The sequence below is a fragment of the Crocodylus siamensis genome, chromosome 5 (genome assembly GCF_052110815.1).
Source record: "Crocodylus siamensis isolate JL-2025a chromosome 5, ASM5211081v1, whole genome shotgun sequence".
Taxonomy (NCBI): Eukaryota; Metazoa; Chordata; order Crocodylia; family Crocodylidae; genus Crocodylus; species Crocodylus siamensis.
In genome coordinates, this window is record NC_143399.1 from 202,163,244 (window position 1) to 202,187,029 (window position 23,786).

The 23,786-nt window shown below is 44.1% G+C and overlaps 1 protein-coding gene across 7 annotated transcripts in view; it reads right to left on the reverse strand.

Annotated features, from left to right (window-relative positions):
• The window catches only part of LOC149865150 (meiosis-specific coiled-coil domain-containing protein MEIOC-like), a 36,833-nt gene that overhangs the window by 7,875 nt on the left and 5,172 nt on the right, over positions 1-23,786 (reverse strand). For 2 of the 7 annotated variants that reach the window (XM_090047903.1, XM_090047904.1), the window contains exons 2-7: positions 19,627-19,758; positions 13,166-13,332; positions 11,685-11,786; positions 8,026-9,844; positions 4,965-5,099; positions 4,667-4,847 (exon numbers count right to left, since the gene is read on the reverse strand). In XM_090047903.1, coding sequence (XP_089904029.1) covers positions 4,667-4,847; positions 4,965-5,099; positions 8,026-9,844; positions 11,685-11,786; positions 13,166-13,332; positions 19,627-19,668 — 2,446 coding nt within the window. In that variant the 5' untranslated portion in view covers positions 19,669-19,758. Of the gene's footprint in view, positions 1-4,666; positions 5,100-8,025; positions 9,845-11,684; positions 11,787-13,165; positions 13,333-14,590; positions 14,753-19,626; positions 19,759-23,786 lie in introns of those variants that run through there. The other 5 variants (XM_090047906.1, XM_090047908.1, XM_090047905.1 and 2 more) reach the window with 5 other exon arrangements.

Genomic DNA, 23,786 nt, shown 5'->3' on the forward strand with positions numbered 1-23,786 from the left:
CAGAAATACTCCCTTGCACCATCCAATGGGATATAGGCATGGCCTCTTATACATAGCTGACATTTTTTGAACTGAGGCCAAAATCACCCTTTTCTAATTCCACAGAAACTGCCAAAACATGCCCAAGTGCTATTCACAGAGTTAGACCTGGTTAACCATTGCCTAGTATGAAATATTCCGTTTTCTAAGCAAGCTAGCTATAAACCGTGTTCGGTGAATTGAGGCCAAGACGGTAGAAATAGCAGAGACTGAACAGTCCAGATAGGTCAGGAAACAATCTGAGCGATAGTGAAGGGCAAACTTGGGATGCACACCAAAGAAGTATGAAGTAGGTGGGAGTCACTGGGTGGACTAGCTCACCTCTAGCATTTCCAAGAAATAGTTGTACATAAAGATATAGCATTTAAGAGCCACAGACTTGAAATAACTTCTAAGTACAGATGACAGACCTAGAAGATCCCAAAGAATCTGTATAATGCACCGGACTAAGAAGTCAGAATCTGTTGTCTTTGTGAAGACAATGGCCAATAAGCCGTTATCATCAACTTCTTCAGCAACCCCTCGCAGTCAAGGATGATTGCCTTCCATGACCATCTTTATCTATGTGACCGAAGATGGCTGATGAAGCCTACCTTTTCCACTTCCTGTTGTTGTCGTCGTGAGGTTTCAAAGTACTGAGATCACTGCAGTAGACTCTTCCTCTATTTGAGGCAGTCCCAAGAGATAGTCTCCCAGGAGTTGATATCGATGTTACACTTTTTTTCTTTTTTTTTTTTTTTTTTTTTTTTACGTTGGCCGTAAAGCACTTCCTCTGCCCTCCTCTTGAGCATATGCCTTGGCCGAGGTGGGAGCTGGATATCTGGATGACATGGTTGGCTCAATGAAGTTGAAAATGAACACAGCTGACTTTGGAGTTTTTTTGTGGGGGTGCTGTCGATAGTTCTCCATGTTGGGTACAAGAAGATTGTTGCGACTGAGGCCTCAAGCACGCTCAAATCAGTACAGATGCTTGAATCCCCAAGCAACCTAATGTGACAGGAGAGTGTAATGCTTCTTCTCTGCTGGCAATGAAAAGCTCACATCCCACAGAACAGAAAATCTGATGTTTGTACTCTGTTAGGGATCCCCAGTGGCTAGAAATATAAAGATCTCCTCATAGTACCAAATGCAGAAACTGCAGCATTTGAGGGCAGCTTGGGTGCTTGTACATGCCACCACCTCACCTTCTGCAACAAACCGCTTTAATTCCTCTCCGTTTTAAAAAACGCTGCCATTGGATGTAGCCACAAAAGCCTGGTTAAGATCTTCGTATGTAACCAGCACAGCTCAGTTATTGAAAATTCTCATTTGGAGGAGACTTGATGATGTCGAATCTTTTGAGGGACTCCTTTACTTTCAGGGTATGTCTTTACCACTTTGGCGACTCTTTTGGGATTGCTGGAAAAGTGTATGCCCCGTCCATCTACTCCCACTCCACACATGCCACATGCAGAGAAGAGGTGAACACACAGGCACACAGAAATGCAAAGGACAGATCTCAAGAGCTGCAATGGGAGGTGCTCACAGTAACAGCCAGAACAGAGTCAGTCTCATTTTTCTCAGTTTGATGCATGCAGAGGAGGCAAAGCTGTGTTTCTTGGTAGCCTTCTCAACTGCTTTGTGGAAGGAGTACAGACATGCCATTGGTATGTGGATGCTGCTTTCTGGTGGCTGTCCTCCATCCACTGCAGTAACTCCTAATCACAGCAGTGTCTATTGAATAAAGACCTGAAGCGCTGGTAAGAGACTTGAGCATGACAAGCTCCAGAGAAGCAGGCATCTTGCAGGGTAGTTTAATTAACTCAAAAAGTCCTTCACTAATGCGGTATTATTACTACAAGATGTCAAGGGGGAAGAAAAATGTCACACAAGCGCCAGAATCCAGAAGGCCAGGATCCCCAGTGTGTTAGCTATTACATGAATCGACTCCAGGAACTCCTGTAGTCATCTAGTGTCAGGATAGAGGGTACAGGGACTACAGCCTCATCCAAGGATAATGAAGAATATATACAAGCTGGGGCAAAATGATCCTCTGCTTGCAACCCTTCCTCAGAGCCACCAACAAATCTGGCTAGCAAGCAGTAAAATTTTGTGCTGGTGGCTGAACTTCCCTGCCCTATACACTAAGTTCCTAGCAGAACCAGTAGGACAGTTATTACGCTGCGTGGCAGTTGTCATTTTACCCATTAGGAAGGGGGGGTACTATTGGTCTCAAATTTACAATAAAATGATAATATTAGTATAAATATTGTTTAAAAAAAGTCTACTGTTCCAAAAAAAAAAGTCAGACTAGAATACCCTGACCTTAACTGAACTTTCTGAAAACTATTTTATATCACATGCCAGGGAAACACTCTGTTCTATTATATAACAACATCTCCGTGGACATGCTGATCAAAACTCTAAATGGGTCTTTTCTACTAAGGCTGACTTCCCAACAAAAGATCTGTCTATGCCCAGTATTAAACAGAGAAGGCACCTTCAGCCCTGCTTAGGCTGTCTAGTCATAGCCTTGTATTAGAAAAATAAGCAGTGCTACTTGACGCCAAATTAGATCATAGTACCGAGCTATATTCTACAAGCTGCTGTCTTAAAAATTTAAGTGCGTAAATGTTTAAGTCTAGCTAAAGGAACATGAAAGCAATACCATATTTACTTAATTCCCAGACAATAACCCCCACCCCATTTAAAATGTGGGGAAAGCCCCTGGCTTTGGATGCGTGTACAAGGTGGTGCGGGGCAGGTGGCTGCTGTGGCTCAGACTCCAGTCCTGACCTGGGGTTGGATTCGGAGCTGCAACCGCTGCTCACCCCCTGCTGCCTCTGCCCTCCCTCCTGAAGCCTCCTCGACCCAACACCTTACTGTCTGGGTCCAGCTCCAGCTCCAGCACAGCTCTCGCCCCACGTTGCCCCAGGGCATGGAGCACACGGTTGCCCTGGCCCAGCCCACTACCAGCAGTGATGGCAGCAGTTCTGGCTGGAGCTGCTGCAACAGCTGCTGTTGCTCGGATGGATCAACCATGAGCTCCGTGCACTGGGCCAGAGTGGTGCCAGAGCCCTGCTGGAGTTGGGGCCACAGGGTAAGCGGTGGTGCAGGGGCAGGCAGCAGAGGAGCCAGCTAGGGTGTGGGGGGCATTTGGGGGGAGGCACTAGGCCACATGGGCAGGCAGTGGGGGCGGGCAAGCGGTGGTGGGGACAGGACACTTGACTCCCCTACCTGCTGTGTCCCACACTGCCTCACCACTACCTGGCCCTCTACTGCCTCCCCCCCATATGCCCTACCACCTGCCTCTCCCCTATTGCCTCTTCACCACCTGCCCTCCTACTGCCTCCCCCCTGCCACTGCTTTCCCTGCTCCAGCAGTGGGAAGATTAAATTTAAAATGGCCCTCCAGTAATTACATTCTGTACATGGGAAAATTATAAATTTATAAATGCTCCATGTACAAAATCCAATTCTTGGGAGGCTGGTCTTAAATTGAGTCATCCTGGATTCAGGTAAATGCAGTAGATGCAAGGAGCAATACTAAAGACCAAGCTGTCCTGTGGCACATTTCTGACTATCAACTGTCCTTAGGGCAGTCTCTTGATCTTCATGTTCCTTTTACAAAGAAATTAATGTGCAAGACAAGATAGCAATCTTCTTGCACAAAAATAAGGAAGCCATCAAAGAGGAGTTTATTTATATATCAACAACAATTTGTTAAGCTTCCTGGCAATTAGGAAGCTCTTTAGTAAGCAACCTAAATGAGGTACAGCAATGCTAAATGCTTGCAGCCAACCTTTTTGTAGCTTGTTTAGAAGGCAGGAGTGTTGGAGTAAAGCAAATTTGATGCAAGCTACAGAACAGCTGACAAAGCACCGAACGAGAGCCAAGCACGGCAAAGGCAGAAACGAAGCACACTGCAAGTTTCTCCATGTAGTGCTGCCAAGGCACTTGACTTCTGTCGCATAGCAATTCTTGCTATTCCTCAACAGAAGTTACAAATCACGCCAAATTTGTGGTGGTTTTGTGGCAGATAAAACATCCATTCAAGAGCAATCTACAGCCACGCAATTTTCACTGCGTAAGCCAAGAACAAAAGACCACTGTAAATCACCATTAATGAAAAAACTAAGCATTGGCTCAAGTGAGCATAGCCTGAAATTAGGGACACAATTTAGTAGATTTTTTATATTAAGTATCCCTTTTCAATCACAGTCTACTTTTTTTGCAGGAATGAACCTCATTATCACGTAGTACTTTAATAGTACACAGATAAAAAAAAACAAAAAAAAACTCAAGATAAGATTATTTAATATAAAGAGGATTGCCGGGATTGTTTTCTTTTACTGTTTAGACCTCTCTCCCCCACCCCAAAAAAGATACATTTTCTAGGTGAAACAAAAAACAAAAACAGTGCCAGTGAAAACTGAGTAAGCTCTCACCGAAGTTACCTGATACAAAGGAAGAAGTTTATTTTTCCTTTTTAAAAGGGTACGTGGCACAGGAAGAGAGAGTGTCAAAGGCTGCAAGTCTTTTTCTGAAGTTGCAATATTTAAAATCTGTTAACAGGGATTTTGCTACCACATTTGCATAGCTGATCTTTTAAACACTTCGAGAACCACTGAGTAATACAAAGCATTTACCTTTCTCACTGTTATAACGAGGCGCTCCTCGTCTCTGCAGACTAGCAGCATTAACGATCTCATCCCTACGCCTTGCTTGTGTAACGTGGATGGCTTCTAAATGATGCTCCAGAGTAGCAGATATGTTACCATGGACCGGACTGCCTTGAAGCCTTTCCATTTTTCCTATTAAGGCGAGTACCTAATGGATGGTTTGAAAATACCAACATTAAGTGCATAAACCTCCAGGGGGAAAACAAACCAATGCACACATATATCATCTGATACCACCGATATCTAAATAATACTCCAAGCTTACTCTGGCCTGTTCTCGGAACTGGTCCACAATTAAACGATCCACTCTTGAAGGGTTAGCAGGAAGTTGAGAAACAGGAGTGTTATTTGAGCTAGATACCTGCTTTCCTGGAAAATGCATTGCAAGATCAGCCTCAGCCTAAAGAGAAAACACATCTGTTTAAAATATTTAGCAATTAGTGACGTTCTGTCATCTATGACAACGGTTCCCACGGTTTTTTAGATTCAAAGCACTCTTCAGAAAACACCACCTCTTAGCTTTCGCTCATTTTGACTATGGAAAAATAAAAAAAGCAATTCTTTTCTTGCAGAGATCTCAGGACCACAGCCAGTCAAAGCATTTTTGATTCTCTGGACTCTTATTTGAAATCTTTGGTTTTATCTGATGAAACATATGCAAGTGTTTCTACTCCTAACAGTGCTAATACTGCATGACACCCTTAAAAGGGCTTCAGAGCACCCCAGGGTGCTGCTGCACCCTGGTTGAGAACCACTGGCTTAAAATTAAAAAAAGAGAGAGAGAAAGAAAAGCTTAATATTTAGATACATTAGAAGTGTGCCTGCCAGTTTTATTCTGTGTGTACATTCACAGCCCAAGTCAGGAGTAAATACTACAAAGCCGATTTTTGGCAGTAAAAATAAAAGGCATTTACCCAATTTACAAGTACAACCTTATAGAGGCAACATATGTAACCAAGCAAAGCTACCTTTACAAAGTAAAAAACAGTGGGCCTAGCTTCAAGCAAGCATTGTTCCTAGAAGGTAAGACTCTAGCTGTTGCACCAACACAAGGCTTAAAATTCCCAAGACAGGTGCCCAATGACCAGGGATCCTGGCTTTCTCCGATTTTGAAAAATCCCCAGTTTTCAGTTAAAAAAGAACCCCAAATCCACATTTTTCCATAAATCAAAATGAAACACACATATAGATATACATCTATATCTTCATGGTGTTTCATTTTAATCATGGAAAGAAACACCACAAAGATATAGATGTATATCTGTGTGTTTCATTTTGATTTATGGAAAAATGTGGATTTGGGGTTCCTTTTCAGTTGGAAAAAAAACAAACAAAAAACTTGGGGATTTTTCAAAATCGGAGAAAGCCAGGATCCCTGCTGATCAGCCTACTACTTCATTAAGATCCCTCAGATGGCCAAATCCTGAGACTATTAGGAAATGTATTAGATCACGTCAGCTACTCTTGATAATGGCTTGAAATGCCCTGTGGATAATCTCAAGTAAAACGTAAGTGCCTCAAGATGATGCCAACCCTGAAAAGGAGACCAGCCACATGGACATCAAACTTGCACGTGAGAATGGACTAGGAAACACCAGATACAGGGCAGATAAAGTCTGAACATAGCCAAAAAAAATCCATTTCTGGAATGGGACACCTCTGACATTTGAGATTAGCTAAAAATGACCACTAATTCTTCTTCCTGGCCCTGCCCCAATTTGTGTTGAGTTGAATACTTAGCCACAGGAATTTGTCATCAGTGACTTGGATGTGGGTGTGATGTGTACTCTGTCCAAGTTTGCAGATGATGCTAAATTGTGGGGTGAAGTGCACACTGCGGAGGGTAGGGAATGATTGCAGGCAGACCTGGATAGGTTAGAAAAAAAAAGTGGGCAGTGCACAATAGGATGCAGTACAACAAGGACAAGTGCAGAGTGCTGCACCTGGGGTGCAAAACTATCCAGCACATCTACTGGCTGGGAAGTGACCCTCTCCGCAGCACAGACATGGAAAGGGATCTCGGAGTCATAGTGGATGCCACGAGTCAGTGGGACGAAATCATCGGCAAAAGCCAACTGCACTTTATCCTGCGTCAGCAGATGCATGGTGAATAGATCCAAGGAGGTGACACTTCCCCTCTACGCGGCATTGGTCAGACCACAGTTGGAGGACTGCATCCAGTTTTGGGCACCACACTTCAAGAAGGGTGTTGATAGACTCAAGAGGGTCCAGAGGAGGCCACTCATACGGTTAGGTGCCTACAGGACAAGCCCTATGGAGCAGAGACCGAGGGGCCTGGACCTCTTCAGCCTCTGCAAGCGAAGGGCGAGAGGCGACCTTGTGGCTGCCTACAAATTCATCAGGGGAACGCAGCAAGGGATCGGAGACACTCTGTTCACCAGGACACCTCTTGTGGTAACAAGTAGCAAAAGTCAGACTGACAGAGAGCAGATTTAGGCTGGATATCAGGAAAAACTTCTTCATGGTAAAAGGTGGCCAAAATTTGGACTGGGTTCCCAAGGGAGGTGGTGCTCTCCCCTACCTTGGAGGTCTTTAAGAGAAGGTTAGGTAGGCACCTGGCTGGGGGCATCTGACCCCAGCGCTCTTTCCTGCCCAGGCAGGGGGTCGGACTCGATGACGTGCTGAGGTCCCTTCCGACCCTAGCATCTAGGAATCTATGACTAATAAAAGCCCTGCTGTATAACCCATCCAACTTTAGTTGTGCAAGCCAGGCTCGAACCCTTATCCATGAATATGCACTAAACATATGACCTTCAGAACACATGCTAACCCTAATGAGACTGGAGAACGAGAAGCAGAACGGCATACACACGTGTGCTATCTATAACAGGAGCCAGCAACCCCCGGCAGGCGTGCAGAGCATGGCGCACACAAAGCTGTTTTCTCAGCACACCACTGCCAGCCCAGGCTCTAAGCAGCTGCTGCCAGCCACAGAGCCCAGGCTGCTCCCAGCAGGCGGCTGGGAGGCTGCAAGCCCTGCCACAAGCAGACCGGTCTCTGCGGGCTGGCTGCAGCCGGGAGGCTGCAAACAGCTGCTCCGGGCTCCGTTATGTCGGCACCTTCCAAGGTAGACATTGTGGTTTTCTCAGCACTCCGGCCAGAAAACGTTGCCTACCCCGATCTATAATATAGTCTAAATAGAGAGCGTTACATATGTGGCTTAAAATATGTTTAAGCTGAAATATCATGACCTGCATTCTAATAGGGAGAGAGGTTCTTCATCACAAGTGATAGGCAGGGATTTCAACTCTGTTTAACAGTCGTTTTGTAAAACGTAAGTCTGTATAAGATGATGATTACATTACCTTTTTCCGCTCTTTCTCCAGAGCTCTCCACTGCTCATAACACTCTTCCAATCGCGTGTGAAGCTCATTAGCAGGCCCACTTCGATGTCGTGGAGGTCTATACTTGTTAAAAGGTGTTGGAAAGGCAAAGTATGGTGCAGCTATTTCCCCACAAAAAAGATCATTAATTAAGGGATTCAAGTGGTTAAAATCATCATAGTGAAAGAGGTCAACAAGTTCCGAAAATGGAAACGGGGAAGGAGGAAATGCAAAATTATTTGCTGATGGAAACGGGTGGGTATTAAATGGAGGAAAGCTGGGATTTTGCTTAAAATCAGACATTAAGGGGAAAGAAGGAAGAAAAGACGGATTGATGAAATCCAACGTATTGCCACCATTCTGCTCTGGTCTCTTTCGGAACATGTTGAAGTGCTGACGATTTGAAGTTGCGTATCCAGGGTGGGGAATCCAATTTTTCCTACTACCTCTTTTATCATCTTTGTTACTGTCTTGACATTGCTTTTTTTGAAATCGATGGTACCTTTCCGACTCTTCACTTCTAGAGTTCTGCTGCGTTAACGGGTTGGACGAAAAATTAATAGGTAACTTGCGGTACTGCCCCTCCTTGCTAGCCAATGAATCATGCTGGGAATGCCCAATAGGCTTAATATGTTTCTGATTTTCTGCAATGAAGTTAGAAAACCCCATATTACTAGAAATACCATTTGATACTTGTAGCCTTCCATCTTTCTGTGCAGGAAGTACTGGTGATGCTTGAGAGTAATAAGAGGCCTGGGTTACAGCCTGGTGTGTGGGGGTTCCATTGGACATAGTTGAAACCCCTGAAGAGGACTGTGGGCTTGTTACTACTTGGTTTTGCTTACCATATGCAATATCAGATGCAGCTGTGGGACTTAAGATTTTACCATCTAGCCATGCACGGCCATGGCAAGATGAGTAACTTCCATTTTGCTGAACAGTTTTTACAGACAAATCATATTCAGGGGGTTTACGAGAACCTTCTCTAAGATTCAGATGGATCTCACATTCCTTGTTATTCAAGGTTTCCCCCAAATTGAAACAATTATGGCCATTTTGCATATGGGCTCCCTGCGATTTTTTGTTTGCTACTCCAACAAAGCTATTTTCCTTAGCAGACGAGGACTGATTGAAAAAACATTGCGATGCGTGAACAGGTGGCTGAGATCTGTGAGAAGCTGTAAAGTCTTCATATCTTTTAGGAAACCTGTGGTTATCCTGGGACACTTTGTCCCACGTGCCATCAACAGGGGGACTGGATAAGTTAGGCGAGTACTTGGTTTGCTCGTGGGTGTCATTTTTCATAAGTTTCCCTCTTGCTCGGTCAGTTTTCCAAAACACTTTCTGAATACTAGTGACATCTTTGATTCTGTTTTGAGGAGAATAAGCGCTAAAATCAGAACAGTTCTTTTCATAGTTCCCATTTAATTTCATCTTGTCGTAATTGCACACATGTTGATTAAACTCTAAATTTTGCAATGTAAATTGTTCTTGCTGAATTATGGCATTATTTTGAAAAGCAGAATTTTCTGGATAAATGTTCAAGATATTGTCGGGTGGCAGAGTGGAAGGGTCTGCAGGAGAAAGCCAAGACTCTATAAGATGAAGGTCATCAAACCCCCTGTGTAAAGTTTCCATCTCAGGTGACTTTTGCAAGTGTTCTTGATAGTAGGTTGGTGCATCAGTCAGGTTTGGAAAATCCTTACTTTCTAAAGAGTGTTTGGAAGAAAGCCCTGAGAAGTCACTGGCGTTTCCAAGGTCAGATGCCCACATGGGTGGAAACAGTCTTGAAAGCGAATTCCTGTAACAAATTAAATAGCGCTTTTAGGAGTGATCAAACAAATCTGTTTGAAATTTCATACTCCAGCATTTTTTCCAACGTAAAATTCCTTCTGAAGATACTGTTTGAAGAACTAGTAAGATGTCAGATTCTAGATATTTCATGATGACCTAAAATTGTTCCCTGAAGTCCATTTTAATTGTTTTGTCTAGCATAGTTTAAAATGTGTCAGGTTATGGCGCTTTAAATGCTTCTATTTGCACCTCATCATTTTCAAAGACTTCCTTATTTCTTCCATCGTTTTTCTAACAACATTTGAGCTTATACAGCACTTTGGATCCAGGAAATCCTAGAATGCACTGAAGGAATTAAAGTCTAATGTCTCTATGATATTCATGCCACATTCTTCAGTAATATTTACTGCTTGAAATGAGCACTATTATAGGATGAGAAAATGTTTCCCCCACCTCAACATGTATTATCCTGCTGGATTCCTTAAAATCACTGTCTGGCTTACAAATATTTTATTTCTGTTAAGAGCTAAAAGTTTGTCCAGAACTGACAGAACAAGGAGCAATGGGCTCCAGTTGCAGCAAGGTAAATGGAGGGTAGTAAAACACTGGAGCAGGTTACCCAGAGAGGTGGTGGAGTCTCCATCATTAGAGGTTTCTAAAACCCGCCTAGACAAAGCCTTGGTTGGGCGATGTAGTTGGGGCTGGTCCTGCTTGGAGAAGGGGGTTGGACTAGATGTGATCTCCTGAGGTCCCTTCTACCCATCCTTGTCTATAATTTTCTAATTCCCTGCTAGTTTCCTTCCAGGTGATTGACTAAATTTCAAAATGGGGAAGATACAATTTTTAAAAATAGCTTAAACCACTTGAACTTTGTTTAATACTGTGGGTCCAAAATACCTGTTTCTGTAGGAAGAACATAAAACTCCTATAACTGGTTATGCCTTTTGTCCATCTGACCCAGTATCCCCTCTCTCGCCGTTGCAGAGACTGTACACTAAAGTATTAAACAGGGCATATACAGATTGCTGAGCAATCCCCCTACAGCCTCCAGCATTCAGAAGCCTAGAAGTCTTAATTCTGACACTACATCTTGGTCATGCTTAGCACCCGCTGATGGACCTCACCCTCCACAACACTGGCAATGAGTTCCACACATTAATTACATGTCAAGCAAAAAAATCCTTTCTGCTCATTGTTTTAAACCTGCTAACTAATAATTTCTCTCTCTCTCTCACACACACACACACACCGAAATGCTTAAGTTAAAACGCTAATAAAATAAAGCCTTCCACCTGTCTTTTTGAACAAAAACAGCAGCCTACCAAACTGCTACAACACAGTTCCATAGATTTCATAGATATTAGGGCTGGAAGGGACCTTGGCAGTTCATCGAGTCCAGCCCCCTGCCCAAAGGGCAGGAAGTCAGCTGGGGTCTGTTAGAGCAGGGGTGGGCAATTATTTTGGGCGGAGGGCTGCTTACTGAGTTTTGGCAAGCCATTGAGGGCCACATGATAGGCAGCCAGGGGCAGATAAATATGAATTTCCTAAATTTTTTAAGGGCCCCGTGGGCCAGATAGAATGGCCTGGTGGGCTGCATCTGGCCCCCAGGCCACATTTTCCCCACCCTTATCGTAGAAGCCAACATCTCATCCAAAAGGATTTAGCAGAAATGATCCATCAGCATCAAATCCAGAAATTTTTGCAGTACCTCCAGAAATACAAAACGCATTTCAGGAAACTCTGCTCTGTATCACACAATACGAAGAAACTAGAAATACCATGCCTGTGTGATAACAATGAGACAGCAGGACATTCAACTTAATGGGATTTTTTAGCATAAAACTTACCAATCCGTAACTGGTTCTGGCTTGTTTGGCTCTTCTAAGATGCTTGACACTAACCCGAACATATCTGGGCCATTGCCAGAGTACGAAAGGTTTATCTGTGGCCTGAAACATAAGAAAAAAAAATAAGCTTGTCTTTACGAGAACAAACATCTAGTAACAAAAAAAAAAAAAAGACTCCCAAAAGCTTACTTCCCAATTTCGTTAGCAGTACTACATTATACATATAGGATGGGGCAGGAAGACAGATCATAGATTAATACAGTAGGAAGGGACCTTTCACTTTATCTAGTCCAGTTCCCTGAAGATGCAAGGTTTGCTGTTATTAAACCAACCCAGACAAATGACTTTCCAACCTTTTCTTGAAGACTTTTGGAGGAGATCTCAGAACATCCTCCACTGTTCTTACTATCAACTAGTTAAACACAGTAATTTCTCTTGCAGATTAGAGTGTTTCATAATATCTTGGATCATATCTTTGAAGATAAACATTTCTTTATCTAACTAGTATGGTTTAAAACACCAGGAGCAACATTTCTGCATGAAAGATTTTTTTTGGAAGAGTGGGAAGATAGATGAATGAGCCAGTTTCTGCCTCCCAGTCACCTTTTTCTCCCTCTTTCCAAGAACAGTTCTTTCTGCAAAGATGAGATAGGGTAGAAATCAAGCAGAAGCAAGCCATGTGGAAATGTCCCCGAGAAGAGTGGAGAGCTACAATGGTTTTCTGTCAACCAGCCCCATACAGAAAAGGTACACAAGACCTGCCATATTAGATCAGATCTAAGGTCCTTCAGTCCATAACCTTTCTGGTCAGCGATTTCATTCACTGCAAGATGTGAGAAACCTGCAGTAGGCAAATGTCCCATACGTCCTGGACTGGCCGGGATAGTCCCAGGTTTCAGACACCAGTCCCAGTTGGCTGGTGAAAATTAGAGCATGTCCCAGGCATGGGGTGGGGAAGCAGGGCAGCAGAAGCTGTGAAATAGGAAGCCCTAGCAGACATCCAAATTGTGTCATTAGCTTGATTAGTGGAAAGGCCAATATAAAAAGGGGATTGTTAACACCTGTGAAAAAAAACAACGGGTCACTAATGGACCACCGACTCCTTAGCTGCCCGAATAGTAATACCAATGGTGCCCCATCCAAGCCTCTGCCTGCAACAGCGAAGAGGAGAGGGGTGTGCATGGGGGCAGCAGCCTGGATTTCAGGTTGTTCCATATTTATTAAAATCCAAGACGAGCTTCCCCCCAGTCAGTATGGGGGGAGTGGGGGAGGCTCATTTTAGATTTAAGATCTATATCTAGATCCACACTTCCCAAAACCCTTGGCTAAAAATAACTACTATACATAATCTATTGCACTTGTACTTGTGCAGTTATCCTATACCACCTTCTTTCCAGGACTTGGGAACCAACCACCTACCCTCCTGCTCCATGAGACTTTCAGTCCATCAGACATACGCCAGAAAATTAAGTGTTTCATACCTTTTTTTGGTGCAGTCTTGTAAAGTTGTTGTTTTATTGGCATTGTCTCCACACACAGACCAATGACTATATAACCGGGACGATTCCAGAGGTGGCGGTGTACTAGTAATCCCTCCTAACAAAGGAGAGAATAACTGAGTGTCCATTTTTTGTTTGTTGCCGTTTACCTGAGTAAAACAAAAAACAAAAAAAACCGAAAAATTGAAAATGAAAAAAAAGAAGGAAATAAAAAAAAAAAGAAGGGGGAATAGTTTTGTATAAACACCTAAACTTTTAAAGCAAGCAATAGAGGCAACTTTCCCAAAATAAAGCTTTGCTTTTACTTATTTTCTGAAAATTGTTTATATTGTACCAATAAAAATGTATGCTAATTATCTTTAAGGAGACCTCAAAACTTGTTTGGTTTTTTGTCCCCAAATCCGATGAATTTACAGTACACATTGCAGAAGGCAGACACATTCATTACCTTATAGGAACTAGAGTTCTTCAACAAACCTTTGTCCACATGGGTCCCACTATAGGTGTGGGTGCCCCTTGCACACAAGTCTGGAGTCTTTTAGCCACAGGTGCAAAGGTGATCTCTGTGTGCTCAGGACCACGGGGTATGAAGGATGCAGCAGCCTCGATCACCAGTCAATTCAGCACATACCCCACCGCTGGCAACTAACACTTACCTCTCAAGGAAGTGGGCAATAAGAACAGAATGAAGGACAACTCAACCAAATTCAGCATTTGATCTAGAAGCCATCACAATGCATCGGTAAAGAGACAGACAGAAAATCAAGTGCTCCCTTGAAGCGGTTCAAAAACAGAGGATATTAAAAACATCAGCTGAACCCCCTTTTGAGAGCCCCCAATGGGAAGGACAAACTTTATAAGGATTTCGGGTACAACTTGAGTAAACTTCTGTCCTTGTGCAATTGTGGAGCTGCTAACCTCGTTATCAAAGCCTGCATTTACTTGACTTGGAGCCAAACCAACAATGTGGTCATCAATGGAATGATGAAACAGCAAATGCTATGACACATTGAATGGGATGTCCCCTTAAAACTAGAAACATCACATTCAAATCGTGCACAGGAATCCTCCTTACCCGATGGGAGCCCAATACTTCAACCAAGGTGAGATGGGAAGGGGGGGGGGGGGGTGGGAAATAAAAAAAAAAAAAAAAAAAAGTCACCTGCTCCCCAACTTGGAGAGGAAATGGAGAGACTGTGACCAAATACACTCAGGGAACTGGCAGGGAAGTTCCCATCAAATATATTCTAAAACAAAAAAAGACAGCAATCTGGGGAAGAGACATGTGTCTCAGTGACTCGCATGGAAAAACACTCCCATTTAGTTTTATATTAGCTTTGTGCACGCATTCATTCTCTAAACGAAAATAGCTTTAGTTTCTGTTCAGAAAGAATTCAGCTAGCTAACCTCAAGCTGTCAGCTGTAAAGTTGGTGGGTCCAAAAGAAGCATGAGATCAGGGGTAGTGCCTTGTGAAATAATTAAAAAAAAAGCTGGAGCAGCAGTGGGCAAAATGCAGCCTGTCGGGCGGATGCGGCCCGCCAGGCTATTCTATCCGGCCTGCAGGACCCCTAAAAAAAAAAAAAAAAAATTTAGAAAATTAATATTTATCTGTCCCTGACTTGCCAAAATTCAGCAAGTGGCCCTCTGCCCGAAATAACTGCCCGTCCCAAGGTGGAGCATCTTGGCAAATACATATACCCGCAACTAGTTCACTGTTCCTTATCACTGCACAGGGTAAGGAACCTAATCCTGTGAAGAATCCAGGTTATGTGAGATTTAATCTCTTTTCCTAAGGACTCTGAAAAATAACAAAATGAGGGTGCAAGACTCGCACCAAATCAGTAAAACAGCTGCCAATGAACTTGGATTAAGTCCTCCTCAAGACCAAGGTATGGGTTCTCGCTTCCATCAGTTTTACTTTTTCTACATCTATGTCTACCCATCTACATAAAGCCTATTGCAGAGTCTCCCCATTTCTGGAATAACTAATTCAAAATAAGCTTTTCAGAATAGACCTCCCTGTGCTGTGAGTGTGTCACTGAAAGGCCTGTCACCCTCCCAGCTGCTTTTTTTAAAAAAAATTTGAACCCCTGCTCCAGGTGCAGAGACAGGGACAGAGCCAGCACCTTCGTGCTTCCTTCCTGGAATTGATTACCATGCATTCGTTTCCCCGTCCTTGGGATGGAGGACACTGGTTCCCCCTTCTTCTGTTTTGGCCCCTAAGCAATAGCCTGGTGGTAGCGCTCCAATTCAAGACCTCCCTGTGCAGTGGGTGCGCAATTATAACTGTCGTCTGTTAGGATATGGACAGGGGTGCATTGAAGTGGGAAGGAAAGCTTGCATGTTAGATATACAGCTCAGAGCTCCAATCAAGTGAAATGGGGCAGCTGTGACAGATTTCATCCAAGGCCACAGGACTTGAATTTTAAGGCTGTCTAAATGAGTACGTCACGAGAGTCTTCTGAAGGGAGTGGAGGACTTGATGGGCGTCTGTCCGCTGATGCAGATGTCAGCAGCTTGGAGGAACTTCTAACAGCGAATTCATGCTGCGTCTGGCTGGATGACAACGCTGCTGTCAATCGTCCATGAAAGAGAAGGTGCAGTCTTGCACGGAGAGTTAAAACCAAGGCAAGCTGCCACGCCCCCCACAAAGCAAGGCAAGATTTTACTAAGATTCTCGGTTGGAAGAAGTTTGAAATATGATTCATTGCATAAATCATCTCCCGAGGAAATCTACTCTGGCTTGCACCAAATCCAACTTAAATGCTGATAAACTCAACTGCAAGAGAGGAGGAGGAGGAGCGAGAGAATTTTGTTTCGATTAAGCTGGAAGCCTGGTTGGAGAAACAAAAGCGCACCCGATGATTTGCTGGGGAGGGTCCCCAAATTAACTACCCACTTCAACAGGGGTATGCATAAAAGACCTCATTTCCACCAATACGCTAGTCCTGCTGAAAGACACTTGGTAACTATGCTTCACACTGGTGAGAAAACAAAAGTTAAGGTACCCACAGCTTCCCATAGGCATCTTTTTTTAGTTATTTAAAACTAAGTTATTAAAAAAAAAAAAGTCAACGTTTCATCCCACTGTGTGCCAGTTATTTCTAGGATCTGTCCTCTCAAAGCAGAATCTAGGTGCCAATGTCTGGCAAGATCTTTCAAATCCTCCTATGTTTAGTCCTTAACTTCAACATAAAGTAGTAAAGCCCTGCTTGCTGGCCAAGTTTAATTTAGGGATGGCTAGAACAGCAGTTTTGAATCAGACCTCTTTTCTGCACTCTTCTCTAGGTTGAGAAAAGTCGTTCTGACATTACAGAGGGGGCTCTGTAATGGTAAGATCTTCATTTGACATTATACAGCACTTGAATACAGAAGCATTCAATTTTACACCTGAAAGTACTAAGGATCTCAAATTGTCTAAAACAGCCAAACAGATCCCCATTAAATAACAGACCTAAAACTTCCAAAATGTGGTTAGTTTGCAAGCAGCCGTTGATCCTTCTGGACGGATCACGGATTTCATAGACATTAGGGCTGGAAGGGACCCCGGAAGATCATCGAGTCCAGCCCCGGATATACGATGATGCATGCATGAGAAGTCACCAGGACGTTCAACATGTACACGCAGGCAGATGTGAGGGGTGGAGGCTGCCCAGACCTTTCACCCAGCTTGAGACCAAAGGCCAGACTGAGTCTAGATGTTCAATTCCTCAATGGTTGCAGATACATGCACATCCAGGAATTGAACCTGGGTCTCCAGCAATCGCAGACAAGGACTCTACCACCAGTGACCCATGACTGAGTCTCCAAAATGTGGCATAGGTGCAGAAATACGAGCACGTATTTTGTGGCATTTCATAAGGCAATATGGTGCCTTATCTCTCTCCACACACTACGCCGACCAATACTACCTTAAAAAAAAATATATATCTATCCAAAGAAAGGATGTAATCCCAGGCATTTTCAGGGCTATTCATCTCTTTGAAGATCTGCACAGAAAAATCTGCCTCAAAACTGAGGATTGATTTTGGTCACAATATATAATATTTGCAAAGACCTGGTGCAAACTATTTCAAGTTCAGAAACTGTTCTAAAGTTAACTTTGGTTGATTGGAAATGATGTGCGTGTAGCATATGGTACAAGCGTACAGTGAAAAAAAAAGTTACAGTTCAAGTCTTAACTGCATCGTGCTTGCTCGGTGCATGTCCTTTCACAGCTTCTGATGAAATGAGCTTGGGCTTACAAGAGCTTATGCATCGCTGATTTAGTTAGTCTAGAAGGTGCATCTCTAACTTGCCTTTTTCTGCCCGTTTGAGAGCACTGCAGCTGGTAACGCAGTAAAGATGGCCTCTGGGCCCGAGTGAAAGAGTTGTGCCGTCTAGTACCAGATACTTTGCATAAGATTGATTAACAGCAAACTATGCGGCTTGAGAGGACTAAGAGAAGGAAGACAGGAGAGTAAAGAAGCAAATTAACAACCCTGGAGCATCCTCTCATATAAAAAGGCGGGGAAAAGATACGTTGCCTATTTTAGCAATACACAGCGCCAAAATAAATCTCCAAAAGAATACATTTTTAAAAGCAAAATACCTACATTTTACTTCATTCAAACAATCAGAAAGAATGGCTCCTTTCCCACATAATACATTTGCCTATCTTGTTATAGCCTGAATGTTGCTCATAGCAGTTTGTTGACTAAATTCAGGATTACAAAATAAATAAATAAATAAAAATACACCTTTCAAGTTACTTACCCTACGGCACAAATACTCAAACCTACTGAATTATTCCCAGGTAACATTTGATGTATGGCTACCATAGGTGAACCCATGATGATAGCTATTAAATTACTTCTCACAGAAGCATGGTATTTAAGTTGACTGTGTTCCTTTCAGATTTCTAAGCCAGGCAATTAAGATAGACATTTATATTTTAAAGTGGATATACAACAAGGAGCATTGCCATTTGAAGGCTGCAGAAAATAGTTTAGCACCTGCATGGCTGCTTAAGCATTTCCACTCTGCAACAAAGCAAAACACTTAATCTTCCCAGCGGAGAAATCAATAGGAATCTACCAGCTTCATTTTGCTGGGGCTTGGAAACAGATCACAAGCGAGGCAAACAATAGAGATCTCTACCGAGGACAAGTACAAGGACCCCCCCACCACCAAAAAGAGTACAGGCAAGTTGTGAAGATCCTTTCAACCCCTGAAACAGCCAGAAGGATGGGAAAGTCTCTCCTCAATCTGACTTTGCAGCACCTTGAGGTCTCTGAGCAACGGTGAGAAAACTAAAAACAAAACAAAACAAAAAAACCCTACTTTTCAGTAGCCAGAGAATTGCCTTGTTTTGATTTTTTTTTGGGGGGGGGGGAGGGGCGAGTCAAGTTTGTCATACACTCACTGCCAGGGTAGGGACAGAAGTTACACATAAACCAGCGTAAGTGATTGGAAACAGGTTCCAATCTTTTAAACAAAAAACAGGAGTTCAGTGCACATAGATCACTTTCAAAATGGCCAAAACTGGTTTAAGATAAGCCTAGATGGACATTAGTAGCAGACATAACTGATTTTGGTTAAATTGGTTTACTAAAAATTATCTCCCAGATCCCCTCCAGATTCAAATCAACTCACAGTCCCCCAGCATCCCAGGATGCTTTGCACCTGCGCCACAACACCCCCTCTCCCCCACAGGGCAGGGTAGGCTATCCTTGGCCCAAGTTCTCTGCTCCAGCTAAGCAGGAACAGCTTCTGGACTGGGTCACTACAGGCATGTGGCTGCATTTCCAGACTCAAAAGTAAGTGTCTGTTCACTTGCTTATCAGTTCAATCTACGCAGCTTAGACTAACCTGCGGAGATTGAATCAGTTCGGTCTTGGCCATTTTGACTGTACCAGAGTACAGTTAAGAAAATTTAAGAAACCTAACCAGACTGAGACCCACTTGAAGGAAACAACACCCAGTCCTCGGCCTCTACAGCATTAATGGCACAGAATAGTTATTGTAGTAGCGAGGTTGGCCCTCCCACTCCCAATGGATGGTCAACTGTTCACTGGTAAATGGACTGAGAATACTTTTCACATTAAATCACTCAGCATTTATTGACCAGTAACTTTCTAGTGACTGGCAGGATTTTCTGAAAATAAAGGAGTTCACAGAAACTGATACTACTAAAAGGCATTCAAGGCTGGGCTAGACTAAACAAGTAACTATTGGCTTCTGTGAATCCTGGTTATCCTAGAAACACGCCAGAGAAATTTTGTCCATCCCAACAGGTAATTTGCTTTAGGTTTCTTATATGGGGTTAAACATATTCATTTAGTCTGAACAAAAGAAAGACAAAACCAATTCTCATCAAATCACCAAACACAGTAGTCTGAACAAAAGAAAGACAAAACCAATTCTCATCAAATCACCAAACACAGTTGTTTCAGAGACTCACCTGTGGATTGTAATGACCGAGGGTGGTACTTTGTTTGACCATGTCCTTGCTATCAGAACATAAATTCTCTTTTCCCAAATTTGCATCATTGCCATATAAACAGAAATTCACATTCTTAAGCACAGGCTTAACCTATTTAAACACAGTTAAAAACAGGAAAACAGTGATTAGAAACGTGTTTAAATGTTTCAAGTACTTTTTCAGCCAGAAACAGCAACATCTGTGGGGGGGGGGTTTGAGAGGAAGCAGCTTGGAGAGCTCGAGCCAGTTTTGCGACTGGCTCTTCCAGGAGGTGTACGGCCGATCTCCAGGGGTGCACATGCACCCACTATGTGTTGCCAACGGATGGACAGACGCTACCTATATCTATCAATGTACATTTATTCAGAAGATCAACACTAAAACACTGTTATTTGCTACAATAATACGGTTCAGTCAAAATGTTGGCACTATTCTGACACAGAGGCGTTCAACCCTTGGCTTGCAGGCCAGATCCAGCCTGCCAGGGGCCCCACAGGTCCAAAAATGTGGTGGCAAGGGAATGGTAGCAGCTGCTGCTGCTCCCCCTGCCAAGCTGCTTGACTGGTGGGCAGAGGTGGCCCAGGGGCCAATCCAGGCACACGGGGCTGGCTAGGGTGTTACAGGGCCAATCCTGCAGCACTGGCCCAAGGAGATGATGAGAGGGCCCAATCTGGCAGCGTGGGGCTGAGAGGAAGCAGCTTGGAGAGCTTGATCCAGGCCAATACGTGCCATGCCACTCATTGGACCCACAGCACCAAAAGGTTGGGCGCCAGGTATCATAACACATTTGAAGACTTAAAAAAAGCCATTACCTAGCACAAAGTGGAAAGTACCTCTGACAGATTCATGGGTATCTGAACAACACACACACACACACACACACACACACACACACACACACAAAGAATTAAGGTTTCATTTAAGGAAAAATGTGTAACATGTATGGTTAAAACAAAAAAAAAAAAAAAAAAAAAGTTTCCAAATTAAAACTGAAATTCATCATACAGCTCTGCATCCAGCCCCAGTGTCCTGGCTGCTCACTAATATGCATGGTCCAGAATAGTGTACACTGACTAGATTTGTCATTTTTCATCTCTACAAGCAGCAGTGAAAACTCTCAAAAATCAAATCTCAATGATTCTTCAGATGAAACACTTTCAATCTGCTGCAAAGTGGGAAATCAGCAGATGCTATCAACCCCCATGGAGGCAGGCATTCCTTAGGCAGAGCTCAAAACTGGAAGGCAGGGAGGAATATATTTGTTGGGGCAAAGGACTACAATGGCAATTTCATCTGGCTACCAAGGGTTTACTAGCCCTAAAGTTGCTTTAGACTCAGGCATTTAGACGTCTCATGATTCCGCTTCCTCAACTTTAAATAATTTGTCAGCCCTGACCCACATAACCAATGCGGTTTCAGCAAATTCAAGGTCAACGTCATCAGCACCAACCAGGAAAAATGAATTCTCATTTCAAAGGGATGAACTCAGTAACCTTTGGCCAGCAAGTATTATAATTAAACAGAAACAGAAGTCTGCTGAAGAATAACCTGGACAGTATTCCAAAACCCACCAGCAATCAATACTTTTTGTAAAGTCACCTATTACAGGACCTAGAGGATCATCATAATTTTTAAGATAAACAACATTAAAAAAAAAAAAAATGTCAAAACTCCATCATGTTACCACATGAGCACCCTAGCTTATCACAGTTAGTTTTGCTTCACACAAGCATAAATTCACAATGAACAGAGTTTGCTAGAGTGTTTCATAGATTTCATAGACATCAGGGCTGGAAGGGACCTCGGGAGATCATCGAGTCCAGCCCCCTGCCCAAAGGGCAGGAAGTCAGCTGGGGTCACAGGATCCCAGCAAGATAAGCATCCAATTTACTCTTGAAGGTGTTCAATGTAGGTGCTTGAACCACCTCCGCTGGCAGACTGGTCCAGACCTCGGGGGCTCGGACAGTAAAGAAATTCTTCCTTCTGCAAGACCGTTTCAGGCTGGACATGAGTTTGTGACCGTTCGACCTTGTCATCCCTTGGGGCGTTCTGGTGAACAGACGTTCCCCCAGATCCTGGTGGTCACCCCGATAAACTTATAGGTGGCCATCAGATCACCCCTGAGCTCGCGTTTTTCCAGGCTAAAGAGTCCCATGTCTCTTAGCCTGTCATCATAAGATCTGTTTTCCTGACCTCTGATCATGCGCGTGGCTCTCCTCTGGACTCTCTCAAGCTTCTCCACATCCTTTTTGAATTGTGGAGCCCAAAACTGGACGCAGTACTCCAGCTGCGGCCTCCCCAAGGCCGAGTACAAGGGGAGAATGATGTCCCGGGATTTGCTCGAGAAGCATCTATGGATGCAAGCCAGCATTTTGGTCGCTTTACTAGCCACAGCATCGCATTGCAGGCTCATGTTCATCTTGTGGTCAATGATGACCCCCAAGTCTCTTTCTTGTTTAGTGCTAGCCAACGTAGCACTGCTGAGCCTATAAGGATGCTGCAGGTTTTTCCTCCCAAGGTGGAGAACCTTGCATTTTTCAGTGTTAAACACCATGAGGTTCTCGTCTGCCCATTTGCTGAGCTTGTCCAGGTCAGCCTGGATCACCCGCCTATCTTCTGGCGTGGATGCTTTGCCCCATAGTTTGGTGTCATCGGTGAACTTGGCCAGTCCACTCCTGACTCCAATGTCCACATCATTAATGAAGATGTTGAACAGGATGGGTCCCAGGACAGAGCCTTGAGGGACCCCACTGGTTACAGGGCACCATGATGAGTGACTGCCATCAATCACAACCCTCTGGGTCCGACCACGGAGCCGGTTTCCCAGCCAGCGGATCGTGGTGGAGCCAAGGCCACAACTGGCCAGTTTGGCCAAGAGGTGATCATGGGATACCAGATCAAAAGCTTTTTTGAAGTCAAGATATATGACATCAATCTCTTCTCCCTTGTCCAGGTGATAGGTCACCTGGTCATAGAAGGAAATGAGATTGGTCAAACAAGACCTACCCGCAACAAACTCGTGCTGGCTGTCCCTTAGGATGTTAGCCTGGGCCAGTCCATCAAGGATGGTCTCCTTAATAAACTTTTCTAAGATCTTCCCCAGGATAGAAGTCAGGCTAACGGGCCTGTAGTTAGCCGGATCCACTCTCCTCCCTTTCCTGAAGATCGGCGCCACGCTGGCCTTCTTCCAGTCTTCGGGCACTACACTATGATGCTCGCCAGCTCCTTGAGTACCCTGGGGTGCAGATTGTCAGAGCCGGCTGACTTGAAGGTATCCAACTTCTCAAGATGTTCCTTCCCAAGGTCAGCATTTATGGAGGGTAGGGGATCCCCATCACCCAGATCTCCCTGTCCCATAGCAGGCATGGGCATCCCATTGGACTGATGAAAGACTGACGCAAAAGTACCTATTTAATAGGTTGGCTTTTTCCTGGGCGTCAGTTGTCAGTTGCCCCATCTGGTTTAGCAGGGGCCAATGTTGCCCTTGCTTTTCCGCCGGCTCCCCACATATCTGAAAAAGGACTTTTTGTTGTCCTTGATGCCTGAAGCTAGTTGGAGTTCAGTTGCAGCCTTGGCTTTCCTGGTTTGCTCCCTGCACGACCAGACCAGTGCAGAATAGAATAATTCTCCTTGGAGGTGAATCCCGTCCTCCATCCTTTGTAGGCTTTCCTTTTTAGCCGCAGGAGGTCTGCTAGGTCTCTGGAGAGCCAGGGGGGCTGCTGTGCCTTGTTGCTGCCTTTCCTCCGTGTTGGAATAGATTTAGCTTGTGCCTTGAGGATCGCTTCCTTGAGAAGCGACCACTCTTCTTTAACTCCCATCTCCCTGGGGTCACGGTCCCTGAGGGCCTGACCGACAAGCCGCTTGAGCTTGTCAAAGTCGGCTTTTCTGAAGTCAAGGACTTCTGTGTTGCTGCCTGACTTGCCAGCTTTACGGCAGATGGTGAAGGTGATCAGCTCGTGGTCGCTGTCACCCAGCTTCCCATCCATCACTAGGTCGCCGATTAGGTCGTGCCCCACAGCCAGTACCAGGTCGAGCAGCGCTTTGCCTCTCATTGGCCCATAGACTTCTTGAGTCAGGTAGAGGTCATCCACGCACAAGAGAAAGCTTTGCGACCGCTCGGATTTTGCTGAGTGATCTTC